General features: G+C 69.6%; 3 protein-coding genes across 6 annotated transcripts; 2 read left to right on the top strand and 1 right to left on the bottom strand.

Moving 5' to 3' along the window:
- Positions 1-38: 38 nt before the first annotated feature.
- Positions 39-2,806, bottom strand: PPP1CA (protein phosphatase 1 catalytic subunit alpha). The gene is made up of 7 exons (XM_048306730.1): positions 2,700-2,806; positions 2,075-2,206; positions 1,760-1,990; positions 1,443-1,547; positions 1,131-1,354; positions 530-664; positions 39-392 (listed from the first exon to the last, which is right to left on the bottom strand). The coding sequence occupies exons 1-7, from the start codon at positions 2,752-2,754 to the stop codon at positions 282-284; spliced, it is 993 nt and encodes a 330-aa protein (XP_048162687.1). The 5' UTR covers positions 2,755-2,806; the 3' UTR covers positions 39-281.
- A 1,266-nt stretch (positions 2,807-4,072) lies between these two features.
- On the top strand, positions 4,073-12,705 carry CARNS1 (carnosine synthase 1). Of its 4 annotated transcripts, none has more exons than XM_048306645.1 (10): positions 4,073-4,283; positions 6,127-6,145; positions 6,589-6,820; positions 7,111-7,200; positions 7,465-7,952; positions 8,168-8,348; positions 8,817-8,902; positions 9,131-9,362; positions 9,438-9,709; positions 9,793-12,705. In XM_048306645.1, exons 2-10 carry the CDS (start codon positions 6,143-6,145, stop codon positions 11,017-11,019), a joined length of 2,811 nt encoding a protein of 936 aa, XP_048162602.1. In that variant the 5' UTR covers positions 4,073-4,283; positions 6,127-6,142; the 3' UTR covers positions 11,020-12,705. The 4 variants fall into 4 exon arrangements, with proteins under 4 accessions (XP_048162602.1, XP_048162603.1, XP_048162605.1 ...); XM_048306646.1 differs by lacking the exon at positions 4,073-4,283 and adding an exon at positions 5,020-5,335; XM_048306648.1 differs by lacking the exon at positions 4,073-4,283 and adding an exon at positions 5,372-5,903.
- Positions 12,706-12,945: 240 nt separating this feature from the next.
- On the top strand, positions 12,946-16,557 carry RPS6KB2 (ribosomal protein S6 kinase B2). Its single transcript, XM_048306737.1, has 15 exons — positions 12,946-13,067; positions 13,683-13,717; positions 13,790-13,910; positions 14,006-14,074; positions 14,140-14,287; positions 14,552-14,609; positions 14,690-14,790; positions 14,866-14,956; positions 15,041-15,131; positions 15,255-15,362; positions 15,464-15,526; positions 15,594-15,671; positions 15,757-15,864; positions 15,941-16,053; positions 16,389-16,557. Exons 1-15 carry the CDS (start codon positions 12,996-12,998, stop codon positions 16,555-16,557), a joined length of 1,425 nt encoding a protein of 474 aa, XP_048162694.1. The 5' UTR covers positions 12,946-12,995.
- The last annotated feature ends 192 nt before the right edge of the window (positions 16,558-16,749 follow it).

Raw genomic sequence — 16,749 nt, forward strand, 5'->3', positions numbered from 1 at the left:
CCAGCCTCCATCCAACCACCAGCACAGGCACCCCCCAGTGACCCATTACAAGTTTATTCCTCAAAAAGTCCTCCTGCCCCCCCCTCCGCTGCCACCCCAGGGCTGGGCTCTGGGCTCCGGGCTCCCCCCTCGCCCCGGCACTCCCTGCCCTGGGCCTGGATTTGCTTTGGTGGAGCGTGGCGGGGGGGGGGCAGGATCCTACAAATAAAAAAACGAGTCGAAAGAAAAGCGACCTGATGCGGGGGCGGGGGGGCATGGGCAGCACAGGGGCAGCTCCCAGCTCATTTCTTGGCTTTGGCAGAGTTCCGGGGAGGGGTGACGGGGCGCCCGGCGGGGTTCAGCCCGCTGAACTGCCCATATTTGCCCTTGTTCTTGTCAGCCGGCTTCAAAATCTGGGGGGGGGGGGGGGGGGCAGGAAGGGGGAAAGAAATCAGTGAGCTGCCGCCCCAGCTCCCCGCTGCCATGGAGGGCAGAACTCCCTGTAGCCCTCCCGGCAGGAATTGGGGGTGTTCCCCCTGCCTGGGCTCACCTGGAAGGAGCACATGAGTGTCTCGTCCACGCTCATCATGGCGCCAGCGTTGTCGAACTCGCCGCAGTAGTTGGGGGCCGAGAAGAGGGTGACGAGCTGGCGCTTGGCGAAGAACTCGTAGCCGTCCTCCACCACCTGGAGGGGGCACGGGGTTGGCAAATATCCACTCCCCCCCTCCCTTCCCCGCCGTGGCCAGTATCCACCTAGCCTGGCCAATTCCCAGTCCCCCAGGCCAAATATCCAACGCCCTCTGCCAGGGTGAACCTCCCTTCCCTGAAGCCACCACTCGGGACAAACACCCACTGCCGCAGGGCAAATATCCATCTCCAGAGCGATTATCCAGCCTCTGGGAGGAACAGGCACATCCAGGGATGACTATTCATCCCCCCGGGGCAAATACCCAAATCCCGGGGTAAACACCCAAATGCTGAGGTAAATCCCCAAATCCCAGAGCAAACACCCCCAGAATTCCAACCCACTCACTCCTGGAGCACCCACCACCCTTGACAGGGAAACAGTTGGGGTGGAACCACATGACACTCACTGGAGACCCAAACCCTCCTCCCAGGTGTCCCCAGTATTTGGGGGGTCCCGGTGGTACCTGGTGTGCCCGGCAGATGAGGTCCAGGTCGTGCTTGTGCAGGAATTTGGCCACCACCTCGGCCCCAAAGGTGAAGGAGACCCCACGGTCGTTCTCCCCCCAGCCCTGCACATCCTTGTCAGGGTCGGACCAGAGCAGGTCACAGAGCAGCCCCTGATCCGGGACATCCGTGGGCCGCATGATCCGCCGGATCTGCTCCATCGACTGCAGGTCTGGGGACAGCCCTGCGGGAAAGGGGCACCCCCAGAGCTTAGCACGGAGATCCCACTCCTCCTCCAGCCCTCCCAAATCCCTGGGAGGGGCCGTTCCCACCTCCGTGGCAGCAGAAGATCTTCTCATCCACAATGGCGGCGATGGGCAAACAATTGAAGCAGTCGGTGAAGGTCTTCCAGAGCTTGATGTTGTATCGTCGCTTGCCTGCGGGGCACAAAGGGGACTTGGGGTGTCCCTGGGGACAGCGTGGGGGTGTGGGGATGGGCAGGAGGACACGGAAGGGCAGAGGACATAGGGGAACACGTGGCAGGGAGGGAAGGAGCTCACCGGTGGGGTCAGTGTGGGACAGCACTGGGACAACACCGGGAGCCCAGGGATGGCAGCGGGCTTTTAGGGGACACAGCCCGGGCACTCACACTCGTCATAGAAGCCATAGATGCGGTTGATGCTGGCACACTCGTGGTTGCCCCGCAGCAGGAAGAAGTTCTCGGGGTACTTGATCTTGTAGGCGAGCAGCAGGCAGATGGTCTCCAGCGACTGCTTGCCCCGGTCCACGTAGTCCCCCAAAAACAGGTAATTGCTCTCAGGGGGGAAGCCCCCGTACTCGAAGAGCCTCAGCAGGTCGTAGTACTGCCCGTGGATGTCGCCTGCAGGGAGGACACAGGCTGTGAATGGCACCCCGCAGCCCCCCACGCCACCCCAGCGCTGCCCGGCAGCTCTCCGGGCCTCACCGCAGATCTTGAGGGGTGCCTCCAGCTCCAGCAGGATGGGCTGGCTCAGGAAGATCTCCCGGGATTTGAGGCACAGCCCGCGGATCTCGTTCTCCGTCAGCTGCACGTTCTTCCCCGGCCGCGACCCTTGGACTGGTCCCAGCACAAAGAACAGGATCAGGGACCCCAGAGTGCTGCGGGACCCCAGCAGCGCCCCAGAAACCGCTGCTCTACCTGCCCCAGCCCCCCTCCCCATATCCTCCACGCCCTCCAGGCTCAGCTCCAGCCCCCAGACCCTTCGGGGCACCCCAATACCCTCCAGTCCCCCCCTCCGCGGGGTACACACCCTGTGGGGATCCCCCATTTCCTCCAGCCCCCTCCCGCGGGGTACAGACCCCTTCGGGATCCCCCCCTTATTCTCCACGTCCTCCGGACTCATCTCCAGCTCCCCAGATCCCATGGGGATCCCCCCCAAAACACTTCCCAGCCCTGACCCCCCCAAACCACCGCGGCCTAACCCGCCCCCGCCAGGTCCAGGCCGGGGACCCCCCCTCGGGGTTGGGGCACGGCCCGGGCCGGCCCCGAGGGATTCCCCGAGCGGAGGAGGGGTATCCTGGGGCTCGGGGTGCCGGCGGGGGCCGCTCACCCTCCAGGAGGCGGCTGATGATGGAGTCGAGGTTGAGCTTCTCGGTGTCCGCCATGGCCGCCCGCGCGCCGCCCCGCCCCGCGCGCCCGTCCAGAGGCGGCCCCGGCGCGGGCGGCGCCCCCTGCGGGCTCGGAGGACTCAGTTCAGCGCCTGGCCGGCGGGGCTGTCCCCGTGTCCCCCCTGTCCCCTCGGTCAGGGGATCCCAGCCCCGGGAGGGGCGGGAAGCAGGGACAGCGTGGCGAGGGCGGCGACAGCAGGAGGCCACGGCGGTGTCACAGAGGCAAGGGGACACCCGTGAAGAGGGGACACGCCCGGCAGCGGGACATTCCGGGAAGGGGAACACCCCGGGAAAGGTGACACCCCGAGCAGAGGGACATCCCGAGCAGAGGGACATCCCGGGCAGAGGGACATGCCTGGAAAGGGGAACACTCCGGAAAAGGGGACATCCCGGGCAGAGGGACTTGCCTGGAAAGGAGGACTTCCCGGGAAGGGGGACGTCCTGGGAAAGGGGACATCCTAGCAAGGGGGACATCCCGGGCAAGAGAACAATCCCGGCAGGGGGGCACGCCGGGCAAGGGGTAGAGCCCGGAAAGGGGACACGAGGGACCACAAGGACTCATATTCTGGGCCTGGGGGGTACAGGGATAGAGTGGGAGAGGGTGGGCAACAGCCTCGGGATAGACAGGAGTTCCTGGGACTGCGAGGAGACAGGAGGGGACACGGGGGGAACGGGGGATCCATATCCCGGTCCTGGAAGCACCGTCACAGCCTGGGGACACGGGAGGGGACAGGATGCCTGGCAGAGCCCAGCGATATCCCCAGCCGGGGACTCTGGGGACACCGCCGGGAGCAGCAGCGGGCGGTTGCCGGGAGCCTGTTGTCACCCTGGGGTCCCCGGGGACACCCCGAAGGCCGGGCTCCCACTGGGGACACGGGGGAGGGTGACACGTTTGTGCCATCGCTCGTGGAGGGTGGCAGTGTCCGGGATGGGGTCATGCCTGTCCCCTGCGCACACTGGCTGTGCCATACCGTCCCATGCCATGCCGTCCCATGCCATGCCGTCCCATGCCATTCCCTGCGTCCCATTCCATGTCGTGCGGGGAGGTCGGGAATAGCTCCCAAGGCCTGCCCTGACATTTCTGCTTCGCGGTGTCAGTTTTACACCCGGCCCCGGGTGACCCCGGACGGGTCCCGTCCCTGCCCCCAGTCACTTGTCCCCTGTCCCGGTCCCCATCCCTCGTCCCGCTCCCTACCCCAGTCCCTTGTCCCCCGGCCCCGCCGCCGTCGCCCCCGCTGCCCGCTTTGTCCCGCCACCCCCTTCGGTGTCCCGGTCCCCCGGTGTCCCCGGTCCCGCCCCGCCCCGCCCCGCCCCGCCCGGGCAGGACACGGCGCCGCCGCCACCGCCGGGACCGGAGCGGGCAGAGCCGCTGCTGGGGACGCGACAGCACCGGGACCGACCCCGACAGACTCCGACAGACCCCGACAGACCCCGACACCGCCGGGACCGAAGCGGGCAGAGCCGCTACGGGGAGTGACAACACCAGGACAGACCGACACCGACAGACACCAGCACCGGCACCGCCGGTGGGTGCTGGCAGCAGTGGGGGTGATGTGGGTGTTTTTGGGGGGGTGCTGGTCCCAGGGGGGGCGGAAGCAGCGGGATGGGGGTCGGGGGGTGTGTGCATACTTGTGACAGGGTGCAGGTGACAGGTGGGTGACGATGTGCGTGGCACGGTGCGGGGGACGGGGCAGGTGGCAGTGCAGCGGCATGGTGCAGGTTCTGGGGTCTGGGTGACAGTGCGGGCGACAGGGTGTGGGTGACAGGATACGGGTGACAGGTAGGCGATGTGCGTGACAAGGTGTGGGTGACAGTGCAGGTGCCAGCGCAGGTGACGGGGTGCCGATGCTGGTGCAGGTGCCACAGTGTGGGTGACAGGGTTTGGGTGACAGGGTTTGGGTGACGGGTGGGTGACGATGAGCGTGACAGGGTGTGGGTGACAGCCGCAGGTGACAGGATGCTGTTGAAGGTGTGTGGTGCGTTGTGGGTGACAGGGTGCACGTGACAGTTCGGGTGACAAATGAGGGGGGCAGGGTGCCGGGCACGGTGCGGATGGCGGGGAGCGGGTGACAGCGCGTGCAGGGCCCTGCGGCGCGGCAGCCGCGCTGGTGGCCCCGTGCCTGCCGGTGGCGGTGACGGTGACAGTGACAGTGACGCCGCGGGCAGCTGGAACTAAGCCGGGGGACGTGCGGGCTGGCAGCTCCGCCACGCTGGGGACAGGGGGACAGGGCGGGGAGGGGCGGCGGGGGGGACGGGGGGCGTGCCCAGCCTTGGGTGTGCAGGACAGGGGGACAGGGACACCCCGCCAGGCTGAGCCACCCCCCGCGTCCCGCTGCGGCAGCGTGTCCCTCGCTGGTGACGGGGACAGGGACACGGACAGGGGTGCCAGCGCCTGGCGCGAGGTGGCAGAGGGGACAATGGGGCTCTGTGTCGCCTAATCCGGGGCACGGGGACGGGGGTTGGCACCCCGGGGTGGCGCGGGGGGGGTTTAAAGGCCAGAGCGGCCCGTGTCCCCTGTGCCAGGCTTCCCCGAGCCCTCGTCCCCTGCGCGCTCTCAGGCCACGGCTCCCACCCCAAGGTACCGGGCGACACAGCTGTCCCAGTTTGGGGACAGCAGGAACACCTCCCAACTGGGGATGGAGGGGGACAGGGTGGTCCCCGGGCTGGGAGGGGAGGGGGGGCGGACTTTGAGGGACCCCTGTGGCTGGGTTTTGGGTCCCTGTGCCATGCCACCGAGCCGTGTGTCCCCTAACCCTGTCACCGGGTGCTGGGTTTGGGGACACCCGCCCTGCCAGCTTGGGGACGCCCTGGCTGACAGTGGGCACTGCTCAGCTCCGTGCCTCAGTTTCCCTCTGTGCCCAACTCTGCCGGGCACCTGCTGGGAGCGAGGGCACCCGGGGGGGTGGGGACACCCCGGTCCCTGGGTCTGCGCCGCCAGGGCACCTTGGCACCCCCGGGAAGAGGAGGTGCCTCCGACTGTGCTGAACTGGCACGGGATTACACTAAGCCGGAGGTATCGCGGCCACCGGGGCTGGCACCGAGGGGACACCCTGAGGCCATCGTGACTGGCACCGAGGGGTCAATCTGGGGCCACCACCGCTGTCAACGAGGGGACAAGCTGGGACCACAGGGATTGGCACCGAGGGGTCAGTCTGGGGACACTGGGACTAGCACTGAGGGGACAACATGAGGACACTGGAGTTGGCACCGAGGTGTGCCCCAGGAAGTGTGCCAGGCTCTGGTGGGTGCTGTAGGACGGGTCCCCCACGGGAGCTGGGGTTGGGGCTCCCAGCCCTGGCCGGGGGTGCCCGGGGAGGGGTGGCAAGTGCTCAGGGGGCCGCGCTGACTCTGCCTGTCCTTCTCTTGCAGCCCCTCTGTCACCAGGATGGTGAGTGGCCCCCGGGTGGGGGGTCCGGGCGGAGGTGGGTGCCCCATCCCGGGATCCCGGCGGTGCCGGGCACTGGCGCGGGGCAGCGGGCAGTGTGGCGTGCTGTGCCCACCCGCCGCGTGACCCCGCGGGGACAAGGGGACGCTTTGTCCGGGAGCTGGCGGCCCCGGCGGCTGGCACTGCCCCGCTGTCCCTGAGGCGGTGGCGCCGTGCCCGGCGCCCGCAGCCCCCCAGCACCCTGACGCCCCCACCCCACGGGTGCGCAGCGGCGCCCGGTGCCCCCCTGTCCTGTGCCAGCCCCCCCGTGTCTGCCCCATGTCCCCATGCCCACCCGGCGTCTGCCCACATGCCAGCCCCGTGCCAGCCCCTTAACCCCACGCCAGCCCTATAGCACCCCTTACCCCCGTGCCAGCCCCGTGCCAGCCCTGTCCCTGCTCCCGCAGCTCTCCACGGCGCAGCCGAGCCCGGAGCGGGTGCCCAGCCCGGAGGAGCAGGAGTGGGCAGGGCCCGAGGCGCTGTGCCCGGGCTGGCTGGAGGACGAGGCCCCCGATGGCGAAGTGCCCGGGGACAGCGGGGACCCCGAGTGTGCCACCCACGCCTACGAGCGGCTCCAGAGCGCCCTGTGCCAGGAGGGGCTGCCTCCCACGCTGGACTGCTCCGCGGAGCCCCGCACGGGTGGGGGACACGGGGGGCACGGTGCCAGGCTGGGACACGGGGGTGGCAGGGCCTGGGGTGGCGATGGGGGGCATGGCGCCAGGCTGGGGACACGGGGGTGGCAGGGACAGGGATGTGGGCGCAGTGCCACGCTGGGGTAGGGGGGTGGCAGGGACAAGGACGGCAATGGGGATACGGTGCCAGGCTAGGGACACGGGGGATTTGGGGTCTCCCAGCCACACTGGGGTGCCGGGGGCAGGGTGACAGCAGGGTCCCCACTCCGGGGCTGTTAACCCTTCCCTCCCTGGCAGGATTTGGCCCGCTGGACATCACCGTTTGCATCCTGGGCTCCCCCACCGCCTTCCTGCCTGTCCTGCTGGAGGGTGGCACCCGCTGCCCAGGTGGGTGCGGTGCCTTTGTCCCCACCCCGCATGAGATACCCCTGAGCCAGCAGCAGGGGTCCCCACACCCGCCTGTGCTGGTCGGCCGGGACCGTGAGGGAAACCGAGGCAGGGGAGGAGGGCGGCACCAGCTGCGTCCCATTAATCCCAGTAGCCACAAGTTCGGCAGCAAATCTCGCCTCGCCCCGCAGCAGCACCCCCATGGAGGGCAGTTCGGGGCAGGGGGAGCGGGGTACCCACCGCCCACCCTCCTGCCCACCGCAGGTGCCATGGTGCTGTGTCTGTCCCCCACCTGGGCCAGCCGTGTGCCATCGGAGGCGTCCCCGGGCGCCTGGTCCCTGCTGCTCTCCCGGGGCGTCTCCTTCAAGGTGGGGGGGCACAGCGCCCTGGAGACCTTCGTGCCCCCCCGCCGTGCCAACTACGTGACGGGCACCTTGGCGCCGGGGGACCCCGAGGGCGGCTGGGTGGGCGAGCTGGCCCGTGACCTCGACTGCCCCACGGGGGGCTCGGTGCTGCTCGCCCACCGGCTCGAGGACACGCTGGTCACCCGCTGGGTGCTGGCGGCTCGTGCCCACCTGCCCGTGCCCCCCACCCTGGCCTTTGTCCTGGGGGCCAGGGGGGACCTGCCCGCCGAGCCCATGGCCCCCGGATTGAGGCTGGTGCGGCTGGAGGACCCCCAGGGCCAGCAGAGCCTGGTACAGGAGGAGGTGGGCGCCTTCCTGGGGGGCACTGCCATGGAGCCCTACAGCCAGGTGGGCACGGCAGGGATGGGTGGTGTTGGTGGCACTGGGGGGCATGGAGAGGCCCCCACGGGGTGGCTGTTGGGGTGGCACTGGGGGGGCACGGGGTGACAGGGGTGCGTGCAGGTGGTGCGGTGGCACAGGGTGACACGGGGGCTGCACGCAGGTGGCGGGGTGGCTGTTGGGGTGGCACCGGGTGGCACGGGGTGACACGGAGGTGCACGCAGGTGGTGGTGCGGCCGGCGGGGTGGCGGTGGCGGGGGACAGGCACCCGCAGCACCCACAGGAAGGAGGAGGGGGCGGCGGTGGTGCAGGCGGTGGGTGCCTGGCTCCGGGGGCTGACGGAGGAGGACAGCGTCCTGCTGGAGGCCATGGTGCCCACCGCCCGCCTGCCCGTGCCCCCCCCACGTAAGGCCCCCGCCCTCGGGCGCCCACCACCCTGGGAGGGGGGGAAGAGTCCCCCGGGGTCCCTGCCGCTGTGCCAGCCACCTGTCTGTCCCCTGGGGTGGGTGGCTGGGGGGCCATTGGGGTGCCCAAACTACTGGGGTCCTGGGGGACAGCATGAGGGTCACCCTGGACGCCCACAGTGCCCTGGGTTAGGGTTGGGGGACAGTTTGCCACCTTGAACCCTCCCCCCCAGACCCATGGGGAGGGGTGGAGAAAGTCACCCTGGACCCCCACAGTCCCCTGGGGCAGGGCAGAGCAGGGTGTTGGGGTGACCCCCTTTGACTCCTGACAGTCTCGTGGGGCTGGGGGTGACAGTGGCCACCACGGTGGCACCGGGAGTCCCAAAAGCCCCCAGAGGAGGGGGGGGGTCGGGCAGGGCCGCCCCGTCCCCGCGTGGCGGCCGTGCCTGCCCTGTCCCTTGCCCCCCAGGCAGCCCAGCCCCGCGGCTGCCCATGGCCCTGCGCATCTGCACCCTCGTCTGCAGGTCCTGGGGGGACCGACCCCAGCTCTGCCAGGTACGGCGTGTCCCCACACTCTGGTGGCTCTGTGTGTCCCCCACCTACGACGGCGTTCCATGTCCCCATGCCCTGGTGGCCATGGGTGTCCCTAAGCTTGGTGGCCATCCACGTCTCGGGTCAACGTGTCACCCCGTGTCCATGTGCCCCAGGCTATGGGATGGCAGCCAATGTCCCCATACCCCGGTGGCAGCCGATGTCCCCAAACCCGTGTGGGTGTCCCCGCAGGTGGCCTGCGCCGTGGGACGCGCGGAGAGCCCGGTGCGTCACGGCACGGTGCTGCCCCAGGGCCTGGACTCCAGCCTGCGGCAGTGGGGGGTGGTGGCCCTCAGCCAGCGGCAGGCGCTGGCCACGCGGCTGCGGGAGGCCACCGAGGCCGCCATGGCCGCTCTCCTGGCCACCGAGGCCGAGCTGAGCCCGCAGCAGCGCGGTGGCACCCGCGCCCACACCGACATCCTCGGTGAGCACGGCGCGGGGTACACCGCCGGTGCCCGGGGTCACCCCGCGGTGCTGAGCCCGGTGTCACCGTCACCAGGCGTGGACTTCCTGCTGGCGTGCGTGGACGACGCGCTGGAGCTGGTGGCCCTGGCCACCAACAGCCAGCGGTGCCTGGAGACCTGCGTGCTGGCCGAGGCCATGGGGCGCGGTGTGGGCGAGCCCCGCGGGGACCTGCCGCGGCTGCTGGCCGAGGCCATGCTGCACCGGGCGCAGTGTCACCTGGTCGAGGGCAAGGACATCCTGCTCATCGGGGCCGGGGGCGTCAGCAAGAGCTTCGTGTGGGAGGCGGCCCGTGACTACGGGCTGAGGGTGAGGAGCTCGGGCCGTCAGCGGGCTCAGGGTGGCGGGGGGTGGCACAGCTGTCCCCCGGTGACGCCTCTCCGGGGCCGCAGATCCACCTGGTGGAGTCGGACCCGGAGCACTTCGCGGCGGGGCTGGTGCAGACCTTCCTGCCCTACGACAGCCGGGAGCACCGGCGGGACGAGGAGCACGCGGAGCGGGTGCTGGAGCTGCTGCGCTCCCGGGGGCTGCGGCCCCACGCCTGCCTCTCCTACTGGGACGACTGCGTGGTGCTGGCGGCCCTGGTGTGCCAGGGGCTGGGGCTCCGCGGCCCCGCGCCCGCCGCCGTCCGGGTGGCCAAGCAGAAGAGCCGCACGCACCGGCACCTGCAGCGCTGCCGCCGCGGCCGCCCGCCGCCCGCCGCCTTCGCCGTGCCCTGCCGCCGCCTGCAGAGCCACGGCGACGTGGAGCGGGCGGCGGGCGCCGTGCCCTTCCCCGCCGTGGCCAAGCTGGAGTTCGGCGCGGGCGGCGTGGGCGTGCGGCTGGTGGAGAACGCCGGGCAGTGCCACGCTCACGCCGCCCGGCTCTGGAGGGACCTCCGCGACGACGCCGACCACCCGGGCATCGGGCTGGGCTGGGGCAACGCCATGCTGCTCATGGAGTACGTGCCGGGCACCGAGCACGACGTGGACCTGGTGGTCTTCGAGGGGCGGCTGCTGGGCGCGTGGGTGTCGGACAACGGCCCCACGCGTGTCCCCGCCTTCCTGGAGACGGCGGCCTGCCTGCCCTCCTGCCTGCCCGCCGACCGGCAGGCGCAGCTGGTGCGGGCGGCGCTGGAATGCTGCCGGGCGTGCGGGCTGCGCGACGGCGTCTTCAACGTGGAGCTCAAGCTGGGGCCGGCGGGCCCGCGCCTGCTGGAGATCAACCCCCGCATGGGGGGCTTCTACCTGCGCGACTGGATCCGCGAGGTCTACGGCCCCGACCTGCTGCTGGCCGCCGTGCTGGTGGCGCTGGGCGTGCCGCCGGTGCTGCCCGCCCGGCCCGCGCCCCGCACGCACCTGGCCGGGGTGATGTGCCTGGGATCGGAGCACGGCGAGACCCTGGCGGCCGGCGGGGGCATGGAGGCTCTGAGGGAGCTGCACGGCCGCGGGCTCGTCCGCCTCAACCGGCTCTTCGAGGAGCCCGAGGGGGCCGGCGAGTACGAGGAGCCGCTGCTGAGCGTGGCGTGCGCCGGGGCCACGCTGGCCGAGGCCTGCGAGCGCCTGCTGGGGCTCTGCCAGGGGCTGGGCATCGACTCCCCGAGATACCCCGTGGAGCATTTCTTGTCCCACTTCAAATAGCGCCGGGCAGGCAGCGGGGAGAGCGGGGGAATGGGTGCCCCGGCAGCCCCCGGCACCCCCTCCCGCTGCCCCGCCGCCCCTCCCCGGCATCCCCGTGGCACCCCGTCCCGCTGTGGCCTGGCGCATCATCCCCTGGCACCCCCGTACCGCCCCGGATCCCACTCACCTGCCCTGCCATCCCTCTGCCTGGCATTCCCCTTCATCCTGGCATCCCATCCCCTGGCATCCCCTCACTCCCCTGGCAGCTCAGTCCCTGGCATCCTGACACGCCATCCACTGGGATCCTCCTGTCCCCTGGAGTTTGGAGGGTGGCATCCCCCCACTCTGCTGGTGTCCCATCCCCTGGCATCCTGAAATCCCATGTCCTGGCATCCCCCCACTACTCTGACACCCCAATCCCTGACATCCCCCGTGTCCTGGCACCCCTCCATCACACTGACACCCCTTCCCCGAGATTCGCCCTCTCCCAGTCCAGGCACCCCGTCCCCTGGCATTCCCCCATTACCCCGGCACCCCATCCCCCTGCCCTAGCACCCCATCCCCTGCTTCCCAACATTCCCCCCTTTCTGCCCTGTCCCTCCCTGTCCCCCCTGCCCTGTCCCTGCATGCCTGGGACACACAGGGGGGGACACTGACCCCTGGCTGTCCCCCTGCCATCCCCAGGGTGGGGGGCAGCCAGGAGCCCCCCTGAGGAACCTGGGCCACCCCACGAGAGCAGCAGGTGAAGCTTGAGGTGTGTTGGCACCTGCTGGCATGGGGAGGCCCTACAATAACAAACCATTATGGGGAGACCTCATAATGACACAGAATTACTGGGAGACCCCATAATAACAGAAACATGGGGAGACCCCACAGTAACAGACTGAGGTGGGGAGACCCTTGAAGGGGAGACCCTACAATAACAAACTGGCATGGGGAGAACCCACAGCAACAAACCAGTGTGGGGAGACCCTACAGCAGCATAAATTGAATGGGAGACCCCACAATAACAAACTGGCACGGGGAGACCCTAGAGTAATAGACCTACACAGGGAGACCCTACAATAACTAAGGGGTACCCAGGGATTCCCTGGAGCAGCTTGGAAAACCCTCTGGGGAAAGACTTGTGTGGGGAACCCATGTGATATAGGGCTGTCACTGGGGAGACCCTACAGTAACACCGCTAATGCCCAGCCCCTGTAATGTCCGAGATCCTACAATAACACCTGAGACCCTACAATAACACAGAGCCCCCGTAGTGCCCCTGACCCTACAATAACAGCAGTGACCCTGCAACAACACAGAGCCCCTGTAGTGCCTGAGATCCTACAATAACACACAGCCACCGTAGTGCCCGAAACCCTCCAATAACCCCCAGGCCCTGTAGTGCTCCTGACCCTACAATAACACCAGTGACCCTACAATAACACCAGAGACCCTACAGTAACACACAGCCCCCACAACCCCACAGTAACGGCAGTGAGCCCACAATAACCCCGATGACCCCACAATAACCCCAGAGCCCCGCAGCCCCACTCGTGCCCTCCAGCCGCGCGGGAAGCCCGAGCGGGATCTCCGCGTGGGGTCACCGGGATGTCCCCCTCTCTTCCTGCCCCCTCCTCTGACGTCACGCCGGCGCCGCTGACGTCAGCGCGGCGCAGCGGGGGCGGGGCGGGGCCGGGGACCCCAGTAAAGGCTGTGAGCGGCCGCGCTGCCTCTGTCCTGTTCCCTGCGCCACCCCCGGGGACCCCCCGTCCCCGTGTCCCCCGGCAGGGGGGACCCCCCGTCCCCGTGTCACCCGCGCAGGGGACGCCCCGGTGACGCGCGCGGGAGGGGGCGTGGCCGGCGGGAGGGGCGTGGTCGGTGGGCGTGGCCAACAGCGCGGGTTCCCCGCGGTCCCGGCGAGGCGGCGGCGCGGGGGCGTGGCCGGGGGCGTGGCCTAAAGTGGGGGCGTGGCCACCGGGGCGGGTCCCCGGGGGTCCCGGCACGGCGCCGTCATGGCGGGGGTGTTCGACATCGACCTGGAGACCGAGGAGGGCAGCGACGGGGACGAGCCCGAGCTGGGCGCCGTGAGCCGACAGCGGGGCGCGGGGGGGGCACCGGGGCTGCGCCCGGCAGCGGCGGCTGGGGCGGGGGGCGCCGCGGGGACTGGGGGCACCGGGAGCGGGACGGGCGGTGGAGGCGGTGAGCGGCACCGGGACGCGGTGGCGACAGCGGGACCGGGGGTGTCGGGGCTGCGCGGGGTCCGCTCGGTGCCGGGGACGGCGGGCAGGGGCTTGGGGGGACAGCGACAGGGGCAGTGACAAGGGTCCCGCTGGTGGCGGGACAGAGGCGTAGCCGGGCTGTCCGCGGGGACGGGGCGCCGGGGCACCGGGGGCAGCTGCGGATCCCGAGAGGGCAGCGGGCGGCTCCCGCTGGGCAGGGCCCGGCCTCGGCCCCAAAACATCCGGCTGGGCCGGCTCGGCGCTGCCTCGCCCCGCGCTGCCGTGTCCTGCCCGCGTCCTGCCCGTGCCGTGCCCGTGTCCTGCCTGCCGGGGCTCCCCTCCTTGCCATGTGTCCCCTCCCTGCCGTGGGTCCTCTCTCTGCTGTGTCTCGCCTTCCTGCCATGCGTCCCCTCCTTGCCATGCGTCCCCTGCCTGCTACTCCCCCGCTGCCCACCTGTGACCGCGAGTTCCCTCCCGCAGGAGATGGAGCTGGAGCCCCGGGGGAACGGCCTGGAGTAAGTGGGGGACAGCCTGTGTGGGGGACAGGCAGGGGACAGGCTGTCCCCGCTCACCCCCTCTCCCGCCAGGCCGGTGGGACACTACGAAGAGATCGAGATTTCCGAGAGCAGCGTCAACAACGGCCCCGAGCACATCGGCCCCCACTGCTTCGAGCTGCTCCGGGTCCTGGGCAAGGGTGGCTACGGCAAGGTGGGGACACGGCGGGGCTGGGGAGGCTCTGGAGGGGAGGGGGGGGTCCGGCTCTCCCTGACGGCTTCCCCAACCTTCCCCGCCTGTCCTTCCAGGTGTTCCAGGTGCGCAAAGTGCAGGGCACCAACACGGGGAAGATCTTTGCCATGAAGGTCCTGAAGAAGGTAGGGCCGCCCCGGCCCCCCCAAACCCCCCGGGGAGCCCCCCCCGCTCACCGCCTGCCCCCCAGGCCAAGATCGCCTGCAACGCCAAGGACACAGCGCACACCCGGGCGGAGAGGAACATCCTGGAGGCCGTCAAGCACCCCTTCATCGTCGACCTCATCTACGCCTTCCAGACGGGCGGCAAGCTCTACCTCATCCTGGAGTGCCTCAGCGGTGCGGGATGGCTCGGGGGTTGCTCTGGGGGGTCCCAGGGATGGCTACAAGTTGTCCCAGGGATGGCTCAAGGGGTTCCAGGAATGGCTCAGGCTGTCCAGGGATGGTTAAAGCGTGTCCCAGCGTCCAGGGAGAGTGTCCAGGGATGGCTCAGGGGGTCCAGGGGCGGTTTGAGGGTGTCCCAGGATGACTCAGATGGTCCCGGGGTGATCAAAGTGTGTCCAAGGATGGCTCAGGAAGGTCCCTCTTGGGCTCTCAATGCAGGTGGAGAGCTCTTCATGCAGCTGGAGCGGGAAGGAATCTTCCTGGAGGACACTGCCTGGTAGGGATGTGGTGGTGGTGGGTGCAGATGGGGGGTGGGCACCCCGACACCACTCACAGCCCCCCCCGATGCCGGTGCAGTTTCTACCTGAGCGAGATCACGCTGGCGCTGGGTCACCTGCACTCCCACGGGATCATCTACCGGGATCTTAAGCCAGAGAATATAATGCTCAACAGCCAAGGTGGGTTTGGGGGTGGGGGATCTGGGGAGCTTGGGGGGTCTCTGTGGGCAGTGCTGACCCCCCCACGCCCCTCAGGTCACATCAAGCTGACAGACTTCGGGCTGTGCAAGGAGTCCATCCACGACGGAGCTGTCACCCACACCTTCTGCGGCACCATCGAGTACATGTGAGGTGGATGCAGCACTGGGGGGGATTTGGGGGGGTCTCTCCTGGCCCCCCACCCGCTCAGGGCCCCCTCTGCACCCCCCAGGGCCCCCGAGATCCTGGTGCGGAGCGGGCACAACCGGGCGGTGGACTGGTGGAGCCTGGGTGCCCTGATGTACGACATGCTCACCGGATCGGCAAGTCCCGCTCCTGCTCCTTCCTCCCTGGGGACTGGGGGGGCATCCCTGGGTGGGTGGGGGGTTGCCCCCGAGCCTTCCTGGCCCGCCTGGCTCTTCATGGCCCCCCGGTGCCCCCCGCAGCCACCGTTCACCGCCGAGAACCGCAAGAAGACCATCGACAAGATCCTCAAGGGAAAGCTGGTGCTGCCGCCCTACCTGACACCCGACGCTCATGACCTCCTCAAGAAGGTGGCCCCCCCCAAAATTATCCTCACCTCCGCCCACCCTTATTTATGTCGGTCCTCCCTGAACACCCCCCATTCCCATCTCTATCCCTGTTGCTCTTCCAGTTCCTCAAGCGGAACCCCAGCCAGCGGGTCGGGGGTGGCCCCGGTGACGCAGCCGATGTGCAGGTACAGGGGGGGGCAGGGGGTGCTGGGGGACCCCCCCGATGCTGCCTGACACCCCCAAACCCCACAGAAACAGCCCTTCTTCCGCCACATCAACTGGGAGGACCTGCTGGCACGCAGGCTGGACCCCCCCTTCAAACCCTGCCTGGTATGGGGAGGGCTGAGGGTTGGGGAGGGGGAGACTGGGGATGTTTCGGGGAGCCCCGTGGGAGCAGCCGCCATGTGCCCCGCAGCAGTCGGAGGAGGACGTGAGCCAGTTCGACACCCGCTTCACCCGCCAGACCCCCGTGGATAGCCCCGACGATGCTGCCATCAGCGAGAGCGCCAACCAGGCCTTCCTGGTAAGGGGGGGCACAGCCATGGTGGGGGACCCCCGGTGCTCCCGGGCCCCCCTCACTGACACCCCCAAACCCGCAGGGCTTCACCTACGTGGCCCCCTCGGTGCTGGAGAGCATCAAGGAGGGGTTCTCCTTCCAGCCCAAGGTGCGCTCCCCCCGGCGCCTCAACAGCAGCCCCCGCACCCCCGTCAGGTAGCCGGGCACAGGGGGGCCGGGGGCACTTTGGGGTGGGGGTTTCAGGGTGGGCGCCAAGGTGGGGGCAGGGGACAGTGCTGGGGGTGCAGTGTGGGGGGGCTCAACCTGCACCCCATCCTGGGAGTACAGACTGTGGGGGCAGCGGGGTGAGGGTTTGGGATGCCTTGGAGTGAGGGAGTCGGGATAGGGAAGAGGGAGTAGGGGAGGTTCATGGAGTATGGGGTGGGTTGGTGCCTCCAGGGGTGGGGAAGGGGCTCTGTGGGCACTGGCTGCCCCCCGTTCCTCACCCTCCGTGGGTGCCCCACTCACCCCCTCATGTGTCCCCCCTGCAGCCCTGTGAAGTTCTCCCCCTTCGAGGCGTTCAAGCCGGTGGCTCCAGGAGACCCCATGGATTTAGGGCCCCCCCAACCCCCCCCGCCCGAGGGCACGGCCCCCCTGCCCATCAAACCCTCGGGGGGGGCCAAGAAGCAGAAGGGGGGCCGGGGGCGGGTGCCCAGGTAGGGATGGGGAGGGTGGGGGGTTTTGGGGAGGGGGGGCCTGGTGCTCCCCATGGGGTGGGGGGGACCCCACGGTGCTGCTTGTGCTCCGGGGGGCTCATCCCCCTCCGGCACAGCCCCCTGCCCGCCGGGTTTGGGGGCACGGGAGGAACCCCCAGGGGTGTGGCCCCCCAGGGGTGTGCCCCCCGTGGGCGTG

Source organism: Corvus hawaiiensis, chromosome 6 (genome assembly GCF_020740725.1).
Source record: "Corvus hawaiiensis isolate bCorHaw1 chromosome 6, bCorHaw1.pri.cur, whole genome shotgun sequence".
In the NCBI taxonomy this organism is placed as follows: domain Eukaryota; kingdom Metazoa; phylum Chordata; class Aves; order Passeriformes; family Corvidae; genus Corvus; species Corvus hawaiiensis.

Coding starts and splice junctions, on each gene's coding strand:
- PPP1CA (XM_048306730.1), bottom strand. CDS start 2,754: ATGGCGGACACCGAGAAGCTCAACCTCGACTCCATCATCAGCCGCCTC. Junction 1,991..2,074: donor GGCACCCCTCAAGATCTGCG/GTGAGGCCCGGA, acceptor TCCTCCCTGCAG/GCGACATCCACGGGCAGTAC. Junction 1,355..1,442: donor GATCTTCTGCTGCCACGGAG/GTGGGAACGGCC, acceptor CCTTTCCCGCAG/GGCTGTCCCCAGACCTGCAG.
- CARNS1 (XM_048306645.1), top strand. Junction 7,953..8,167: donor CCATGGAGCCCTACAGCCAG/GTGGGCACGGCA, acceptor AGGTGCACGCAG/GTGGTGGTGCGGCCGGCGGG. Junction 9,363..9,437: donor CGCCCACACCGACATCCTCG/GTGAGCACGGCG, acceptor CACCGTCACCAG/GCGTGGACTTCCTGCTGGCG.
- RPS6KB2 (XM_048306737.1), top strand. CDS start 12,996: ATGGCGGGGGTGTTCGACATCGACCTGGAGACCGAGGAGGGCAGCGAC. Junction 14,075..14,139: donor CCATGAAGGTCCTGAAGAAG/GTAGGGCCGCCC, acceptor CCTGCCCCCCAG/GCCAAGATCGCCTGCAACGC. Junction 15,132..15,254: donor ACGACATGCTCACCGGATCG/GCAAGTCCCGCT, acceptor TGCCCCCCGCAG/CCACCGTTCACCGCCGAGAA.